Source organism: Nyctereutes procyonoides, unplaced genomic scaffold, assembly GCF_905146905.1.
Source record: "Nyctereutes procyonoides isolate TBG_1078 unplaced genomic scaffold, NYPRO_anot_genome, whole genome shotgun sequence".
NCBI lineage: Eukaryota > Metazoa > Chordata > Mammalia > Carnivora > Canidae > Nyctereutes > Nyctereutes procyonoides.
The window spans coordinates 10,783,069-10,802,633 of record NW_026575155.1 but is presented as its reverse complement, the minus strand read 5'-3'; the positions used below and the strand labels follow the sequence as shown (position 1 = coordinate 10,802,633).

General features: G+C 35.7%; 1 protein-coding gene across 5 annotated transcripts in view; it reads right to left on the bottom strand.

The window, feature by feature from the left end:
- The window catches only part of DYRK1A (dual specificity tyrosine phosphorylation regulated kinase 1A), a 148,603-nt gene that overhangs the window by 81,429 nt on the left and 47,609 nt on the right, over positions 1-19,565 (bottom strand). For 2 of the 5 annotated variants that reach the window (XM_055313395.1, XM_055313396.1), the window contains exon 1: positions 12,210-12,294. The exons of 1 other annotated variant lie outside the window; for it this stretch is intronic. In XM_055313395.1, the coding sequence (XP_055169370.1) occupies positions 12,210-12,219 (10 nt within the window). In that variant the 5' untranslated portion in view covers positions 12,220-12,294. Of the gene's footprint in view, positions 1-9,433; positions 9,504-10,764; positions 10,858-12,209; positions 12,295-19,565 lie in introns of those variants that run through there. 2 more of the 5 variants (XM_055313397.1, XM_055313399.1) reach the window with 2 other exon arrangements.

Here is a 19,565-nt window from a genome sequence, read left to right as displayed (position 1 = left end):
CCACCGGCAAGAGAAGGAACCAACGCCACACCTTGAAGCTCAGTTTCCTGAGGTGGGAGAAGAGGGTGCTTTTAGAGCACTAGAATATTTAGAGGACTAAATAGACTAAGCATATTTGTTCGTATCATCCATAATATCCCAAAATAGCAGTAAACAGTCACAAAACTAAAATCAACTAAATAAAGCATAGGATAGGGACTTAAGAGTGAACCAAAGATTCTGACAGATGTCTTCAAAACAAAAGGCCAATGCAATTTGGTCAATAATCAAAGGAATGCCACACCTATAGTTGAAAGCTGGCACCAAAAACCATGGCAGAAATGACAAGTACCATTCTAGGGGAGAAAGGAAAAGGAGTAGAAGAGAGAGAAGTTGGCTAGACAACTATCTGCTACATGGTCAGTCCTCTCCTGATGGCTGTAAAAAGTACTCCCTGCAGTCAACACACAGCTCCAGCCACTGAAACACAGTCACCCCCAGGCCAAATCCAGAGAAATGCCCCGTGAGGATGCTAAGCCACATGCCTAGAAGGGCTAGACAGGCAATAGCAGCAGTCCATACTGCCAGGACCCAACCCACACTCACTACACTGAGGCATACCGGTCCAACGGCTCACCACAAACACCAAATCCCTAAGCAGTCCCCTTCACTTGGGAGAGAAGCTAATAGTGGCAGAGGAAGTTCAGGCTCTTGAGTTGGGCAACAGGGGCTCAGAGGTATTTATTATTAGAATACTGTAATAAAAGGATCATGCACAGACCAAAGGTGACAAGTGTCATAAACAGTAACTCTCATCTGAGACTTTTAAAAAAACTTTCTTGTGAAAGTTGAATGAATACCAACTCATACAGTATCACACAATTAAGTCATTTCTCGAAATCAACCATCACATTGCAACACTACACTCAGTCCAGGGTTAACATTTCTCCTATGAGTGGAACAAACTTAATGACACAGTATTACATCTCCCTCTCTATAAGTCCTAATAGACCATGTGTTTTTCCAGTACAGTTTTTTTTTTCAATATTCAAGAGAATCTCAAAACAAAAAGTGGAACTCATATTAGTTAAGGAAAGGTGTATAACTACATATATTTATATACATACAACATAAAAGAAAATGTCTGAAAGGTCAAGTCTGAGGTTGGAAGAAATATAAAAGGTACTAAAACCCTCACTGCATATCTTGGGAAATTAAGAGAAACTGTCTGAAAGTGATGGGTCAAAAAGAGGGGTTTAAATCAACTTTATAAAATTGTAATAAGAATCTACAGAAAAAACTTTAAAAGAGGAACAGAAATTGGCAAGAAGTGAAGTAGTGTAGAGAGCTATTTGATTTCATCTTTTTGGGAGGACAGTTTTTTAAATAATAAAACAAAGTTATAAATATTACTATATTTAAAGCGACAAAGGTAAACAAAGGAAGAATTATTAGATTTTAGATTAAAAGCAATTTTAGGAGTGACTGGTGGGTAGCTCAGTCAGTTAAGCATCTGGCTCTTGATTTCAGCTCAGTTCATGATCTCAGGGTTGTGAGATCCAACCTGAAGTGGGGCTCCACAGGGGAGGTGGAGCCTGCTTCAGATTCTCCTTTACCCCTCCCCCATGTGGTCATGTGCACACACCCTCAAAAAAAAAAGGCGATTTTACCACTAAGGAGATAATAAAGTAAGTTTTACTAACATACACATGTAAATTGAGTAATTAATGCTTTATATGGAAGAAAAGTACAAATATGACTTTATCATGTTTGCAGAACACAGCCTGAAAAATACTACTTCTAGTAGAAGGAAAGAAGGCTGGTTGTAACGAGCAGATTAGAGAAACAGCAAGCACCCAACACTTTTTTTTTTTTTTTAGTTTTTATAACTTTATACAAAGCATAGGTTTGTATTAGCAAGATATTTACATTTTCAAGGGTCAGCTTTTTGAGTACTTGATTCCATTTAGTATATTCTGCAGATGGTGTGTAAAATTTGTTTCTCACTAACCTCTAACACAGATTCATTTAATGATACAAATCGCTACACTTTTTAAAAAGACGGGAACTATACACAGGTCTTGACCAAACTAAAGAAAGACCACAAAGTAGCCTGATGTCAATCTCTAAAAGATAAGGGGGGGGGGAGCTAGAAAGAAGTAAAACCTTAAATTACACCTTTGAAGGAACTGATCTACACTATCCAAACCTTAAACAGTAGTAACTTTTTACTTCAGCTTTCTTAGTTGGGGCTTTCCTTTTCAACGATTTTATATCTTAAAGCAAATCAAAACTTATTGCTTAAAAATATTTTGAAACAATAGCCAAACATGCCCATTTTTTAAATCTACAAAAACCAAACTCCATCAAATTATTCCTAGAACCAGAGGCACCTGGGAGGCTCAGCAGTTAAGCGTCTGCCTTTGGCTCAGGGCATGATCCCAGGGTCCTGGGATCAAGTCCCACATAGCGCTCCCCTCAGCAGGGAGCCTGCTTCTCCCTCTGCCTATGACTCTGCCTTTGTGTCTCTCATGAATAAATTTTTTTTAAAGTATTCCTACAACTAAAACACGTGTTTTATTTCACTTGAATCTGTAATTCAAGTCACTGTCAATAATACACATTCTCCACAACTCATACTTAAGAACACATTCCTTTTTAAAGCAGCAGTTACTTCCGCAGACTTCCCAGAAATGCTAATACAGATAAGCTTATTTTATCAAAACCAAAGAATAAATTATTTATGAAGCCCTTGGGAACCCCCTTAAAAGAGGAAGTATAATACAGAAATTAAAAGGTCACCACCATCAATAGGTTATTAACAGGTTTATTATCATTTGTTCAACAAACATTTGAGACTCTCTTATGTCCCAGGTGTTAAACTAATTTAAAAAAGACCTAGTTTCTCCATACAGAAACTTTAAAATCCTGTATAAAATGACACTGTGACAAAAAGTTTAATTGAAAATTAAAACGCCGGGCAGCCCAGGTGGCTCAGTGGTTTAGTGCCGCCATCAATCCAGGGCATGATCCTGGGGAACCGGGATCGAGTCCTGCGTCGGGCTCCCTGCATGAAGCCTGTTTCTCCCTCTGCCTGTGTTTCTGCCTCTCTCATGAGTAAATAAATTAAAAAATCTTGGAAGGAAGGAAGGAAGGAAGGAAGGAAGGAAGGAAGGAAGGAAGGAAGGAAGGAAGGAAGGAAGGAAGGAAGGAAGGAAGGAAACAAAGAAGAACAAACATTAAAACGCAAACTGGAAAATGTATTATTAGCAATAAGTAAGCAGGAAAATACTGGTTAAGAGTCTGGAATCACGCCCCTGGTTTGCATTCTAGTTCCATCCATACTAGGTTTGTGACCTGGGCAGGTGACCTCTCTGACTGGGCCTATCTCAAAGTTACCATGAAGAGTAAAAGAGCTGGCATTATAGTAAGGATTTCAATAAGGCACTCTTATAAATTAAAAAACAAAACAAAACAAAACAAAAAAAACCTGAAAAAAATACCAGCAAAGAATATTTAAAAGAATTCACAGGACATATGAATAATATAAAACATATTCAGTTTAATACTCAAACAAATACAAATTAAATATTAAGTTGTGTCTATCAAACTGGCAAACATTTTTAAATACTCAGGATTTTAGAGTATGGGAAAATTCTGATGTGTAGCAAGTAGAAGCATAAATTGTACTTTAAAAAAGATACCTGAAAACATGTATTAAAAATCTTTAAAAATGTATGTATCCTTTAATCCAACAACTGCAACTTTGAAGAACTGGAACTAAGGCAATAAATCAAAGAGGAACACAAAGACTACACAATAATGTTCACTTAAACATTATTTATGAACTAATTAGAAACAAGAGGGAATAGGTTAAATAGTAATTGATTTGTAGAATACTAATTAGCCATTAAAAATGATGCTATAAAAGAATATTAATGATGGAGAAATGTTTAAATTTTGAAAGATTATAAGAAGTAAAATATGATCCCAATTTTGTTTCTTAAATATTGTAGGAAGGAGCCATATGCATATAAAGCAATAGGCAATATATACATATACCAAAAAATTATAATTATTATGTGAATGTTACAGAATTACTGGGGATTTTCATTTTCTTCTGAACTTGAATTATTTTTAAGTAAAACTAGGTAAACTGGATTGTAGTGGTGATACCTACACAACTGTGTGAGTTCAATAAAAACTCAAATTTACTCATAAAAATAGTAAATTTTACAGTGTGTAAATTATATTTCATAAAATAATTATGCACACACATATGCACACACAAAGCTTATAAAAAAGATGAGGGACTGGAAAAAGTCCCTGCTCTCAAAGAAAGAAAAACATTACAAACATGTCACTTAATGAGGAAAAAGCTTAACTATCTCAGGCATCTTTCAATAACAGATCTGTTATTGAAGATATCTTTCTACTATATACAAATAAAAATGGATGTTATACAATCATTTCATTAAATATGAAAAAGCAAAATGTTCATTTTGAGCTAACTTGGTTGCCAGAAAAAAACCTTTTCCCCTCACATTTTTTTCTGTCTACCAACCTGCTCCTGGAAATGCTTTCTACTTAATTCCAGAGTCCAAATCATTGGCCACAAAGTGGCATAATCCTAATGTCTAACAAATAAAACAGCCATTCAACACAAGTTTTAAATTATGTAAATGAGATACAAATTTGAATGGAATGTACCTGATAATACAAGCATAATAATAAAATTTGAGACAACATGCCAATTTCTCAAATACAAGAGAAATCTAAGAAAATGCAAGTCCCAAATATGCATAAATAGTACAGTAATAATTGGATGGGGAATTATAGTAATAAAAATAAAAGCACAAAAAAAAAATAAAAATAAAAAAGCACATCTCTTGGGCAAGTGCAATGTATGCATCCTGTACTCCAGGTATTAGGAGGTATTATTACCATCATTATGCTTCTTAATCTCCAGAGGAAGAAACTGGTATTAGGAGCTTATACTTTGTTCTGATGGTTAGTTCTATATTAATTAATTATTAATATCATACCCCCAAATCTCTTCTATTTTCCGTTCTTTTCATTACATGTCTTGAAGTGAGAAAGTATGCCCTGATTCCCCTACTTAAAAAACATGACAGAAATTTAATTAGTAACTTCTCCCTCCTACTTTTCCTCTTCTCAAAGCATCTGTTTTGAATATCCTTTCACTCCCCATTAATAACTGTGAAATAAACAGCAACTTTCTTCTACTTTTATTTTTCTGGTTATTCGTACTGCACCTTCACTGCAGAGTACAGGCATTACAGATTACATTTGCACATACCAACACTTTAAGTTCCACTAGCATCTGTGTAACGCTTCCCTGCATCTTCCTGGTTGCCAAAGTTGACTCTCCAGTAGATTCCTCAAGAAGTACTCAAAGAAACAGAAGTTCTCCAAATTCATACTTGTGTTCATAACACTTTGTGTTTATGCTTTAGTCAATTTAGCTGGATATAAAACTCCAGGCTCTCTTGTTTTCATTGAGAATACTAGGAGTTACTCCACTGCATCTGGCATAAAGTGTTGCTCTCAAAATCAGATAATCCAATATTCTTTCCCCTTAATAATGACTTGACCAAGTCTTTGCCTAAATATCTTAAGAATCTTCTTTTCTTTCAAGTTCAGTAATATTTAAAGAATACATCTGCATGTTGATCATTTCTGGATTTGTTTACACAAGTATCTATTTGCCCTTGCCAAATTTTTTATTTCAGGAAAATTTACTTCAATTATAATTATTGGTAGTTATTAAATTTCTTTGCTTTGGTTCTCCCTCAGAATCTATTATTCTACATTGAAACCTGTCTTTAAATAACTCTCGCCATTTTCTAGACAATTCTTTTTCTTTTTAATTTTTTTCTATTTCTCTTCAGTTTCTCTAAAGAAATTCTCTATTGTGTTTTTTTCACTGTTGTATTCCTTCTAGATTAGGTTTCATTTTATTGGTTACTTTTAATTTCTCTTTCCTCAGTCATCCCCACATTTCTAAGACTTCCCTATCCAGAGTTATGTTGCCCTCTCATATTTGTATCATATTCTAAATTTGCTAGAGTTTGTTCTGAAACATTAGGTTACAGTTTTCACTAGTTTCAGGGACATTTCTTTCTAGCATGCCTTCATTGTCCGCATGAGTATCATTCTGTTCCTTATTCCTTTCTTCTTACAAAAGCTCGGTGGGAAATTTGACTGTGATCCTTGCCTGTTGCTCATTTTCATATAAAATAAAAAAACTTTTAGGAAACTAGAGCAGCTTTTCTGGCTTTGGTAACAGGCCTTTTCTGTTTCTATGAAGGGTAATGAAATGAGATCTTCTGTGTGTTTGCCTTCTCTCACTTCATCAGACTTTTTTCCCTTTGCCTACACTGCCTCCATCCTGCTTGATGCGAATTCTATTCCCAGCAGTGTCTCCTGAAGAGTGGGGCTTTAGCCAGAAAGGGAGCTTCAAGTGGCTTTGAAAGTTCATAGGGAAACCAGGCAACTCTGACTCCAAAGCTCCTGTGCACCTCTTGTAACCTGTGAACTGAAAAACACCTTAGTCTCTGCTACTGTTCTCAAGCTTGCTTGACGCACTTTTCAGGGAGGTTTAGAACCTTGATGTTCTCCTGTTCTCAGGCCTTTAAGATAGCCTGCTGCTTCCTTCTGCATCCTTCTTTACAAATGCTGACATCATACCAGTCCTGTAGTTATTGGGAGATTTGCCCCCAACAGCTTGTATCAGAGTTTTGCAGGGTTACCATTTCACCTGGTCTTGTAAAGTTGGTTGAACATGAGTTTTTGGTTTTGCTGTTCTAGTTACTGTTTCCAGAGAAAACTGGAGATTCAAAAAACTATGCCCTGCTGTCTTCTCAGAACTCAAACCTTCTTTTGGAGGTACATTTAGTAAGTATCCATAAGATCTAAAATTAACAAATACGATTTTATTTGCTTTCAGTTCGGAATAAAGGCACGGAGGACTAAGAAACGCAACTTTGCAATGTGGAAAACTTTGGATTTCCCATCATTTCCAAACAGACTATATGCTCTTTTAGATGATATGTACATGATGTCATCATTAATTGCTTCCACTTAGAAATTAGAAATTGAAATAATAAAAATATGAAATATAAAAGGAAAATGAAAGAGGAAATAACATGGAAATCTTAAAACTATTTTAAGAAATGTATTAAAGCAGACATTTACATGAAGATATTTTTAGGGATTGGGATGGCAAGAATTATTCTTCTTTGCAAGGATTCATTGCAAATCCACTTTTATGTCCCAGGAACCCTGCTACATCGACATGGGACACACAAAGAAGGTGATCTACAGCCCTGTAATCTTGAGGAGCTGTCAAGCCAGGTGGGACAAAAACTGGTAAGCAAATCTGTGCAAAGGCCATAAAGGCATTAACTAAAAATGATTTGCTAAAAAGAAATAACCCTGGAAGGAGAGTATCTACCAAACTATTAGGTTTGTTGCTTACTTTATACATTTTAACGCATTTCTTTCTTTTTTTTTTTTTTTTAAGTTTAGGTAATCTCTATACCTGACATGGGGCTCAAATTCACCACCCGAGATCAAGAATCACATGTTCTTCCGACTGTGCCAGCCAGGCGCCCTTACTTCATTATACATTTTAGAAGCACTTGGAACTTTTTCCTCCACAGAGTATACACTATTACTTTGTATTTCCTAAAATAGGAGATTCTTCTTTTTGCCAGCCGAATTAGAGTTATTTTTAACTATAATACTCAATGCTCACAAAGATTTATTAAAAGACACACATTCATGTAATGCTAGGGAGTATAAACTGATACTTATTACCAAATAGCTTTTTGAAAAGCTGTATCAAGGGCCTTAAGATTTTCCGAACTCTATGACCCAATACTTACACTCCTAGGAATCAATTATAAGAAAGTAACTTAACATAGAACCAAACATTTATGCACAGATGTTAGTGCTTTAAATAAAATGGAAAAGAAATTTTTAAAAAATAACAATGTCTAATATGAGATATCTCACTTACTTAACTAGGAAATCTTTAGTATGAAATAGTCTCAAATCAGTATACTTTAAAATGAATTTCTAAAAGTAATTCACCCTCAAGACAGTTACAGTTCTCAATGCTCTAGATTTGCTTCAAGTTTAAATGATAGCAGATCACTAGAGTCAGTTAAGTTTTTGATGACAAAGGGAAATATTTATGATAGAATACTAAGCCAAAAAAAAGATATAAATAATATAAAATACATCCTAACCCAAGCACACCATCCTGAATGTCAAAAATGGCACAGAAAACAAAAAAACTGAAAGAGAATGTGCCAGAGTGAAATGGAGAGAACTGTGGGCATATTTCCTTCTACTCCTCTATATTCTTTAAAAATTACCAAATTTTTTCAGTGATTGTGTATTACTTAATAAACAGGGAGAAAAAAGTAAAAACCTGAGAGCAAAAATAAATCCATTGGTTTTATCATTCACCAAAAATAATAAATCTGCTGAATTATTAGGAGTGGAATCTGATAGCCCAGGATTAAGAAATGAGTAGGAGCTACAGAAGGGAAAACACATAAAGACCAGACACATAGGACTGTGTGAAGAACAATTCCGAAAGAAGGCAAACTGGCAATATGTGCCAAATACCAAAATGTACAAAACCCAACGCACCCTGCAGCTGAGTGAGATTTAAAAGTTTTTTTAATTTACAGATCTGAGGGATTCCTGGGTGGCACAGTGGTTTGGCGCCTGCCTTTGGCCCAGGGCGCGATCCTGGAGACCCGGGATCGAGTCCCGCGTCGGGCTCCCTGCTTTTCCCTCTGCCTCTCTCTCTCTCTGTGTGTGACTATCATAAATTAAAAAAAAAAAAAAAATTACAGATCTGATTTCTAATTGTTCTATAATAGTATGTCATACTCCTATGATAGCTGAAGTATGCAAACCTTGCCCTACAAAACTCACATTTAAAAAAAATTAGACAACCTAAAATTTTAAATTCTGCCCCGTTTAAGTCCTTAAATTCATACATTTAAACAAGTATGACAACAACCCTATGAACAAATCACAGCACAATTTAAAATAAATTTCCAAGGCATTCCTCCTAAAAAAGTTGTAGTTCTGTATATTCTAGAACTGTTTCAAGATTTAATGTGACTAGCCTATCCCTACTTTTCAAAGACAATTTTAATTGTTAAAGAAGCCCATGTCAATAAAGAATGGCATCAAATGCTATATCAAACAGCTTTTTAGAAATTACGCTCCATTCGATGCTAATGAGGAAAATAACAAAAGGGTGGGAGGTCTTTCATCACATACACTGAAAAAAATGTTAAGAGCTTTTATGTTAATGTACACAGTAATCTCTGAGGAAGTGTATTTTACAAATGCAATCTCAGAAGTAAGTGATTCTACATCCTTCAAATAAATGCAATTTGGTTACCTCTTAATTCAAAAGGGTAAAGAATGCTCCTAGGTTCCCAGGATAACGGTGTGCTTGGATAGAATGTCACTCATCTCTAACGAGAATGAACGGGAGTGAAGGGCTGTGTACAGAAGAGACATCCAGGAGGCAGCCGCATGAGTCTGAAACTCAGGAGAAAGAAGTGGAACACAAATGTAGATTCTGATAACACCGGCATGTGGATGTCAGGTGAGGCCAGTATTGTGAATTCTATTAACCAAAGAGTGTTTTCTGTTTTTACTCTAGATGCCTTGAATTCAATATGTAAGTCTTAAAAACTTATCATATCCATTGCATCATTTCTTACATATATGCCCTCTCCTCCAACTGAACTCAGTGCTCCTGGATTCCTAAGCACAGTGATCCTTGTGAGCAGAGTGCCTATTACAGTACATTACAGTTCCTGGTACAAAGCAAATGTTAACCAAAGTTAATCCAATATTGGTCACAATTTTTCATCCAAAAATTTAAAAATAACCCAATTTTACTTCATTTATACTCTCATTTCCATGTATACAAAAAGACCCTCAAGTTAAATACAAGAATATCTATATACACGAGTACTAGAGATGCATCAAAGTTGGACTCTGGCTTGGTATTCAGTAAAAATCTATTATTAAAGCCTTTGCTTTTGAAAGATGTATCATCAGTCAATACCTACCTCAACTTCCTTTCTAGCATCAATGAAATGGTTATTAGAGAGTAGGGTATCACCACATCTAACCAACATAAAGTCAGTACCATGAAAGCCTAGGGAAAACAGAGTATTCACTTTCAAGTATGCATAAGCATTCTAGAAATAACTTCCACTGAAAAACTCCTTATGAGCTTTTATGGGTTAAAGTTCTACCAGTTGAAGTATAATAAAATGTGTGCACAGTAATACAAGAGCAAACTGCTACATTAATTAATGATGATTAGGACAGCTGTTAATTATGTTCAAAAACAATTATTAACTTTCAAATTGTTAAAAGGGAAATACATCAACAGCTAATACATATGTTAGACAAAGCCAGATCTTCCTTGAGTTTTTTTCCCTTCATCAGCCAATAAATGTTGACAAATTTTTAAAAATACATTGCCAAAGGAGAGAGACTGGACTATATCATAAATATCATAAATCTAATCTTTGTAGGTTTTATCTTCTAGCATTCATAAAATTAACTAGATATTTCATTTCATCCATAAGTCTTTCGAGTAAAAGAGCAACTTTGCCACCTCAAAATTTCATTAGGGAAAATCTCCAAAATCATTAATATTCTTGGATAAATCTATGAGATACCCCAAAAATACTTTGTTCCTCTACTGACCTCAGTTGAAAGTGAGCATCTACTTGGTATAGCCAATGTGCAGTATAGTGCCCAACGAGCAATCCGGGAGCTGACAGTGCTGAGAAACTGTTCCTGCACCAAAAGGTCAAACTTATAAAATCTGACAACAAAGTTTTCATAAAATTCTAAAATTTTTTCTGTCAATATTCCTATTTATTTCTAAGATGGTAATATTCAGCTTCAGCATCATGACTTTATCAGCCACTCAGCCATAATGTGTATGTGGCGCACCGCTAGTTTGTACAGACGCATACATGTGCACGTCTGAGAGTGAGATTACAGAGAGGATTACTGAGTTACCTTTTACTTAAAAAACAATTAACATCAGATTCTTTGAATCCCTCATGAATGTAAAATATGATTTGATCTACAATTTAAAAATATATTCAAACACATTTCTTCATTAAAAATAGACACTTTTTAAAATCCCATTTCAAAGTCAAAAAGGTCATTTTTTCCTTTCGAAAACAAAGATCACCAAAACAAAAACCAATCACAAAAACTTAAGAGCTATACCAATAATGTAATTAAAATATCTATATGAGGCTTTTTGCAGTTTCTTCTTTCCCAGTTAAAGACCACATTTTCAAACAGTTTGTGAATATGATCCAATAATACTACCCTGACAAAACCTATCAATAGAAGCCCTTTGGTTCAACAAAACACCTCACAATCAGCCTGATTTAAAGAATATACAAATTTAAGTTAACACTTTATCCATTAGCTACACTGTATTTTCAAGAGTCTGAACATAGGCATAGATGGCCTAGCCTCCAATTTTCCATTTGCCATCAATAAGATCACATCAATAATAAAGCAATCCAAAATATTCTTTCAAAAATGCCCTTAATAGTGCTTCTCCTATATAAACACAAATAACAAAAGGATGAAAGGAAAGGAGGAAGGGAAGAGGAATGGAGGAAAAGGAAGAAAAAACAAAATCCCAGACCATATTTTTCCAAGGAATCATACATATGGGTATAATACCCTTAATTATCAGAGTCTTATTTTAGACACTACTAACACCTACTCTGTATGTCTTTAAAAGATTTGCTCTATTCTAATGGGGATCTGAAGGAAACATGCACTCAACCATAAAGGTGAATATTAGTGAATATTTTATTTTTAACAGAAACACTTAAATTCTCACCAGAGTATTAGTCAATCAACCACTTTCAAAAAGGTCAAGTATTAGCAATCACTATACTATACTTGTATTAATACCATACTATAAGTCACTAATTATCAAACGGAATCCCAAAGTCAAGTTATTAAATATCCCAACTACCTTTGTATTTATCCACCTAAATACAATTCCCCCACTAATGCTGTTTATCAGAAAGCTCCCCCATTCAGAATACAGCACCAGTTCCCACATTCGCTCAGACAGCCATAGCTTTACTGTATTTCAAAACTTGAGTCACCTGTATGCATCGTCTTCTTTCAAGTCTCATATCATCCTGATGGGGTGGGGGAGGGAGGGAAGAGTCCAGCAGCAAAACTATAACACTGTGTGAAGAAAAACAGATTATGATAAGAGATAAGGATGCAAGACAATTACCCCTACTGAGGAACATCTAATGTAACTACAATCCCCAAAACAGAGATAAAATTACTGCAAATTCATTTACTAACATTTATTAATGCTTACTTGAAAATAATTTTCATTAATGAAAATCAATTATATATATAAAATGTAAAGTACCCAATTGTCAGGGAGAAAAAATGTCAAAATCTGCCTACTACCAATGAAAACTTCAGACGTTTCTAGGTATGAAATAAACAGCCAATATTCCACTGTTCTATATAATTATCTGAGGAAAAATTCACATTTTGAATATCCATCAATTCACAAATCAGTATGAATGTGAATTCACTTCTCTTCGTGGCTTACTATCAGAGAAAAGGAGAGGTAATGCAAGTTGCTTTACAAGAAAGATAACATGTCAATCTACCAATGTGATTTGTAAATTGAGACACTGCTCACAAATGCTCCCCTAAGCCCACAAGCCCTCTTTTGCTCTCCAAGTGGCTTCTCTTACATCACTGTCTTTCACTATGCTACTTCCTACTTACTGCTTCCACTGGTATTTCACAAATGACTAGCAAAATTTATAATGACTAACAGGAAAGCAAAAGCAACCTCAATGAAGTTATCAACTAAGAGTACAGAAGAAATGATGACAAGCACAGGCTACAACCTAACTTATAAATGAGTTCAGTCTAAAAATTTACTTTTTAAATTGATACTGCAGAATTCAATGAATATGACTAATGAAACAATGTTGCTTATGTGTTAGCCAAGTTCCCAAGCCAGCCAAAAGAAACTTACTGATACCAAAATATATTATTGATCATGGGCACTGGGGACCCCTGAGAATACAGAAAGATATCCAATGCTAGAGCCTCTGTTTATATGAACAAAGTCTAAAATAGGCTGCTTCCCTTTGTTAGCACTCTGTCAACTCCTGATGTCTCTAATTCTCTAAATTTTATCTTAGGGATTCCCAATCATCCTGCTTCCTAATCCTTTCCCCTAAACTGTCCTGTGTTCCTAAATTACCATCAAAAACTCCTATTACTTCTCAGTGTGGTTCATTTCAGGTATGGAATAGAAAGAAATCAACTGGACTGAAATAATTCACTTTCGTATTTGCAATTTTCAACAAAGATGCTAGTTAGTCCAAATGAACCCCTAAATGGTAGAATTCTAATCATATTACAAAATAAAGTTAAAAATGACCAAGGTAGTCTGAAGAAAAACGTCTTTAGGCAAACGGTCATTATATAGATTTGAATGTGTATTTATTGCCCCCAAATATTTCTGCTTTTCATTCGTTTCTCCACCTATTTTTGAACTCCCAAGTTCTTTAAAAGCTCAATGTTTGTACTCCAAATAGCAACTGCAAGAGCATCTTCAGGAACAGGGGTGTAAGTATATGACTTATCTGTAACCTAGGAACTGCTTGTGTCTAAAATCATTACCTATATTCCAGGTTCCAAGAACCATGTTTCTAGTTTAGATGCTATGGTATAACCTTAGACATGGGACCAACTGGTACTCATTTGGCCGGCGGGGTGGGGGGGATCAGTGGATAGATGAACATTAAAGTACTACATCAAAGGTTTTACTCCAAAAAAATGGTATTTGAATCTTCAAGAGTAAGGATTTTTACTTTAAAGACACAATTTTCTAACATTTTTTCCCTCATAAATGGTCTTTACCATTCTAGCATGGACCATGGGGACAGGAAATGTGATTTAAATCTCTAGCTACGAATTATATATTATTAAATATTTTAGGTTCTCAACATCCCATTCTTCACCTATAAAATGTTACTTAAAATGCTATCTACACTTTAACAACTTCAATGGTTTCAACAGGATAGATACTGCAGATATGAAAAGACTCATAAGAAAAAAAGCAGAATGTAGTAAGATATTAGCATTCTTTTTATTCTATTAAAAGCAGTTAGAAATAAGCAGATTATCCCATTACTATTATTATATATCTAAAGGTAAGAAATATGGGTGGACCAGTGGCAAGAACAATATCACATCTGGCTCAGGATCAGAAGAAGCATACATCAAGACCCAGAACAAGTATCTTTTAGAACAAATATCAACCATTAATCACTACTCATTTGAAAAGTAGCCTTTAGCAAAGTGTAAAGCATCTCTACAAGTTACAAAACTTGCTACCAACACATGCAGCAACTAAACCACCAACTAAGCAATGCTGAAACCCCTTAAGTCTTGATGGTGGACTGTTCTAAATTAAGATTCTAGTGATAATTCCATATATCCTTCAGGCTTGTCACTTTTCAAAACAGAAAATGTGTTTATTATCAGGTCAGGGTTTTATGACATTAAGTAGGTAACAGCAAACACCAAATATACTTTGCAAACTATAAATCCAATTTTCTTTCCAAAGAAGCTTAAAAAATCCAGTCATATATTAAATTTTTCTGAGAAAAACCTACAGTGAATTTTTCACCTCTCCCCTCACAAATGGAGTCATTAACGATTACAAAGCTAAATTAGATACTAATGAAAAACATCTACTATCCTTACCACAGGAACCTCCTATGCAAAAAAAAAAAACTAACAACTCTGAGTAAGCACTAAAGAAAAGGTTCACAAACTAAGAGCTTAAGGGATTCAATAAATGTTGCCCCAAATTTTTGCTCCTTTAAGGAAGGACTAAGCTACTTGGCCTCTCTAGGACTACATCTGGGCTCAAATGCAACAAAATCAGGCACTGAGTATTTGTATAAAACAATAAATACAGGAAAACAGGAGGGAAATGCACAATATGCATATTATCTGTAACATAAATGCATTGCTAAATATCATTTTTTAAAACTGGAGGGATGGGACCCCTGGGTGGCTGGCTCAGAGTGTGATCTCAGAGTCTCTGGATGGAATCCTGCATCGGGCTCCCCACATAGAGCCTGCTTCTCCCTCTGCCTGTGTCTCTGCCTCTCTCTCATGAATAAATAAAATCTTTAAAAAAAAATAAAAAATAAAACTTGGAAGGGTAAGATGAGAAAGTTAGGGGTAAGCTATGATCAGGAAGTGTAAAGTATGGATATCCTGTCACAAATTCAAAATATGTATATGTATTTCTTTTGTATTTTAAGTTCCTCAAACATAAATTCTCAGACCACAGAACATTTTAGGAACCTAGCTCCCACTATTATAAAGTGACCACTACATAAAATAGATACTAAGAAATACAACATAAGTGAACCTAAGTTCCAGAAGGCTCATTTCTAAGACAGGTGAAAGTCAACACTAATCACTATTTTAGTTACATGTGGAACTAAACACTTTTCTTTAAAAAAAACAAACAAACAAAAAAAAAAAACAGGAAATTACCAAGACGTACAGTGTTGTTGGTTTTTTTTAAGATTTTATTTATTCATGAGAGAGACAGAGAGGAAGAGGCATATGCAGAGGGAGAAGCAGGCTCCCTACAAAGAGCCCAATGCTAGACTCAATCCCAGGATCACGCCCTGAGCCAAAGGCAGATGCTCAACCACTGAGCCACCCAGGTGTGCCCTAAACAGACTTTTAAAAGCTGGCTTGGCCCACCTCTGTAGAGTTCCAGGCCCACATTTCCACGGACCCAGTGAAGAACTGAGCATTGTTTCCCAGTTTTACTGAAGAAAGGTCTTATATTTTTATTTAAAAAAAAAAAAGATTTCTTTCTTTATTCATGAAAGACACAGAGAGAGGCAGAGACATAGGCTGAGGGAGAAGCTAGCTCCCCACAGGTAGCCTGATGTGGGACTCAATCCTGGATCCCAAGATCACGCCCTGAGTCGAAGACAGACACTCAACTACTGAGCCACCCAGGCACCCCAGAAATGTCTTCTCTTTAACGGATACATATTTTCCTTTAATTCACTTAATTCCCATAAGCAATTACATAAGGCAAGTATGTAATATGTAACGGATACATATTTTCCTTTAATTCACTTAATTCCCATAAGCAATTACATAAGGCAAGTACTATTATCCCCATTTCACAGATGAGGAAACCAAAGCCGAGAGAAGTGAAATTGTCCCAAGTCGCACATGACTAATAGTAAAGAGAGAAAATTCAAATCAACCAAAAGGACTCCAAAACCAATGCTCTCAGGCACATGTTAAATTGAATTTACTATCTCCTCATCCTTCTCCCTTATCAAAAAAAGGGAGGAAAGACCAGGCAGGACAGGAAAGAAAATTCACTTCTCCTTCCTGTATTCCTTGAATTTACTATCTCCTCATCCTTCTCCCTTATCAAAAAAAGGGAGGAAAGACCAGGCAGGACAGGAAAGAAAATTCACTTCTCCTTCCTGTATTCCCAGTCTTGGGTGACAGGTGTCACCATCACACCCATCTCCCAAGGAGAAGTCTCACCTGGGGCCTCTTCCCCACTGCTTACACCTCATCCACTCAGCAAATTCTTACGTTGGATTCACCTCAGAAAGGTCTTCCCAAATGGTCACATTGCTCCAACTCTGATATGTTTGCCTCAATCAAGGCTCTCCTGTCCTATCTGCACTCCCTGCTCAAATCTAGCCATACAACCCACTTTCATCTAAACTGCAGGCCTCAAAACACACGCTGTCTCCATTCCAGCCCAATCATGTGCCATCAGGCTGGAATTGAACGATGGTCTTCTCTCCATTTAAAATAGAAAACCTCAAGTTTTTCCCCTATCATTTATCTGAAATAGACTGCATTCTGATGATAACACCTTACACACTCCGTATTTTTAAAAAAGTAAGAAGAAACTGAATAGGGTTCACCTAGATGACTCAGTGGATGAGCGTCTGCCTTTGGCTCAGGTCATGATACCAGAGTCCTGGGATTTAATCCTACATTTTGCTCCCCACAGGGAGCCTGCTTCTCCCTCTGCCTAGGTCTATGCTTCTCTTTCATGAATAAATAAAATCTTAAAAAAAAATGAACTGAATAGGAATAAAGAACCAAAGTCACACAAAATCCCAACACCCCAAGGAATCTCTGCTCTTGTTTATTTACTCTTTACAGCAACACGTTTTATATTTGTACCACCTTTCATTTCATGGTTGTATAGTACCCCACTGCACACAGCTAAGTTGATTTGAAACAAAGACCTATTGGGGGATATCTGGCTTGTTTCCAACGTCTCACTACCAAAGATTCTGAACTTGGGAGCCTTTTACCCATTTGCTAATAGGAATTAAAAGCAAAGTAATATAAACAAGATTTTTTCAATCTCTGTTGATGTGCTTACTTACAGATATATCACCTACACATAATGTACTCAAACTTCCTATTATCCAATCAATCCTAGCTCATAAAAGGAATTAAAAAGGAATTAAATGACTTCTAGGTACTCTGAGATACACACCAGAGCGAGATCCAATGTGTTATCCCCAGTTACATTTCCCTCCTGAACCTGAACATCTGGATTGAGCTCATTCATTTATATGTTCCTATCAGAGGATGCTTAGGACAAGTATGTTCAATCAATAGTCTGCAAGTCCTTCTCATAACTAGTTTTTTAAAGATGCATTGGAAAACCACTCTGCACTTTTCTTTCTGATAGCACTAACTTTTCTAGAGTGGTCATATATATTTATACACACATATAATTTTACTTATAAAATATACATTATGTATAATTAATTTACATAAGTGCATGCACACATATACTTAGTTGTATGTACTTTTATACATATATAATTATATATAATTTAAAAAACCACTGCTTTTAATTATCCTTGCATTTCAAAAATACAGAAAAATAACCAGGCCCAGAAATAATAAAAAACACACACTGCTGTTAGCAGCTTATGTCTTCCTCCAACAAGCCTATTGTTAAGAGTTGTAAATGAGTTTAGTTTTACTATTTTTCCCAACTACACTTTTGAAAAATACAAAAATTTTTAAAAATGTGTGTGGCCTTGTATCTCAGAGCATCCAGTTATCCTCCAAATATCCCATGTCTCTTTCACTTGCAGCCACAACCTCAGGTATTCCATCCAGTTCCATCCCATGGCCCCTCCACTTATTTCTCTATCCATCTTTCCCTCCAAAGGAAACATTTCAAAGTTTTACTCTGAACAATGCTGAACTCTTTTCTCTACACTAACCTGTAACTCAGTATCCAGTCCAATGAGCTGCACCTATGGTGCCTTTACTACCTCAACTCTCCAAACCTGAACACATCCTCACCTCCCTCCTCACAGAACTCACCTTCCCATCTTTATCCCCAGTGCCACCATTCTTCCAGCGACTTCCCTAGAAACTGCTGACTTCTTTACTCAGAATGGACTCACTAAATCCTGTCAACTCTCAAAATGCCTCCTGCCTTAATTCTTGGTCTAGGTCCTTATTTCATACTTGGTATTACAGATCCCCCTAGAGCCAAGCATCTCCTGGGCCTGGTGGTTATGTGAGAAACACCACAGAAGGTTCTCAAAACTAGACTGCAGACTCCACACCCAAAGATACTGACTGATTCAGGAAGCACGTAAAAGAACCCAATAATTTTTTTCTTTCCTCCTGGTGACTTTAGAGCACAGTCCAGTGTGAAAACTACTTAACTTAAAGACAGTTTACTCCCTGTCTCAATTTATCTGACATATACCTGCTACACAGATCTTCCTGAAGCACATGACTTGCATCCTGGTTTGAATTCACCCTCTGTAACTGAAGAAAATTTGATCAAATCTTATTGCCCTGAATGGAGAGTTTAGCATGGCATTCTACAAAATGCAATTTAACCTCGTTCTGCCCCAAGGTTCAAATGATTTCCCCTACTTAAAAGCTTGCCGTTTCTATACCTAACCCTTTACCTAAATCCTACCTTTCCTTCAAGACCACCTCAATTCCCCCTCATCCAGCTTTATACCACTCATCTCTCTCTGAATTTGCATTTAATGATCTACCACTATATTTTGTTAATTATTTATGTTATATTCTTATTCCAGTGACATTATCTCCTGCTTCGTTAGCTTCCTATTTCTATTTCATCACAGGAGATGTTCAATGAACACATCAGCATAGTGAGAAACAACTTAGAAAATACTGTTCTGTGTAGAAAAAGAAAAAGTTATAAAGCAGTATGCAGACACCATGTGATTGTATTTGTTTTTTAAAAGGAGAGAAAAACAGTTGTGTGCATTAAAAACAACAACAAGTGACAGGTTAGCCAGAAAATGTAAATAGTAGTTATCTCTAGAGAAAGGAACTGAAGGAAATTGTTATTCTTATCTTTTGTATTTTCTAAATTTTAA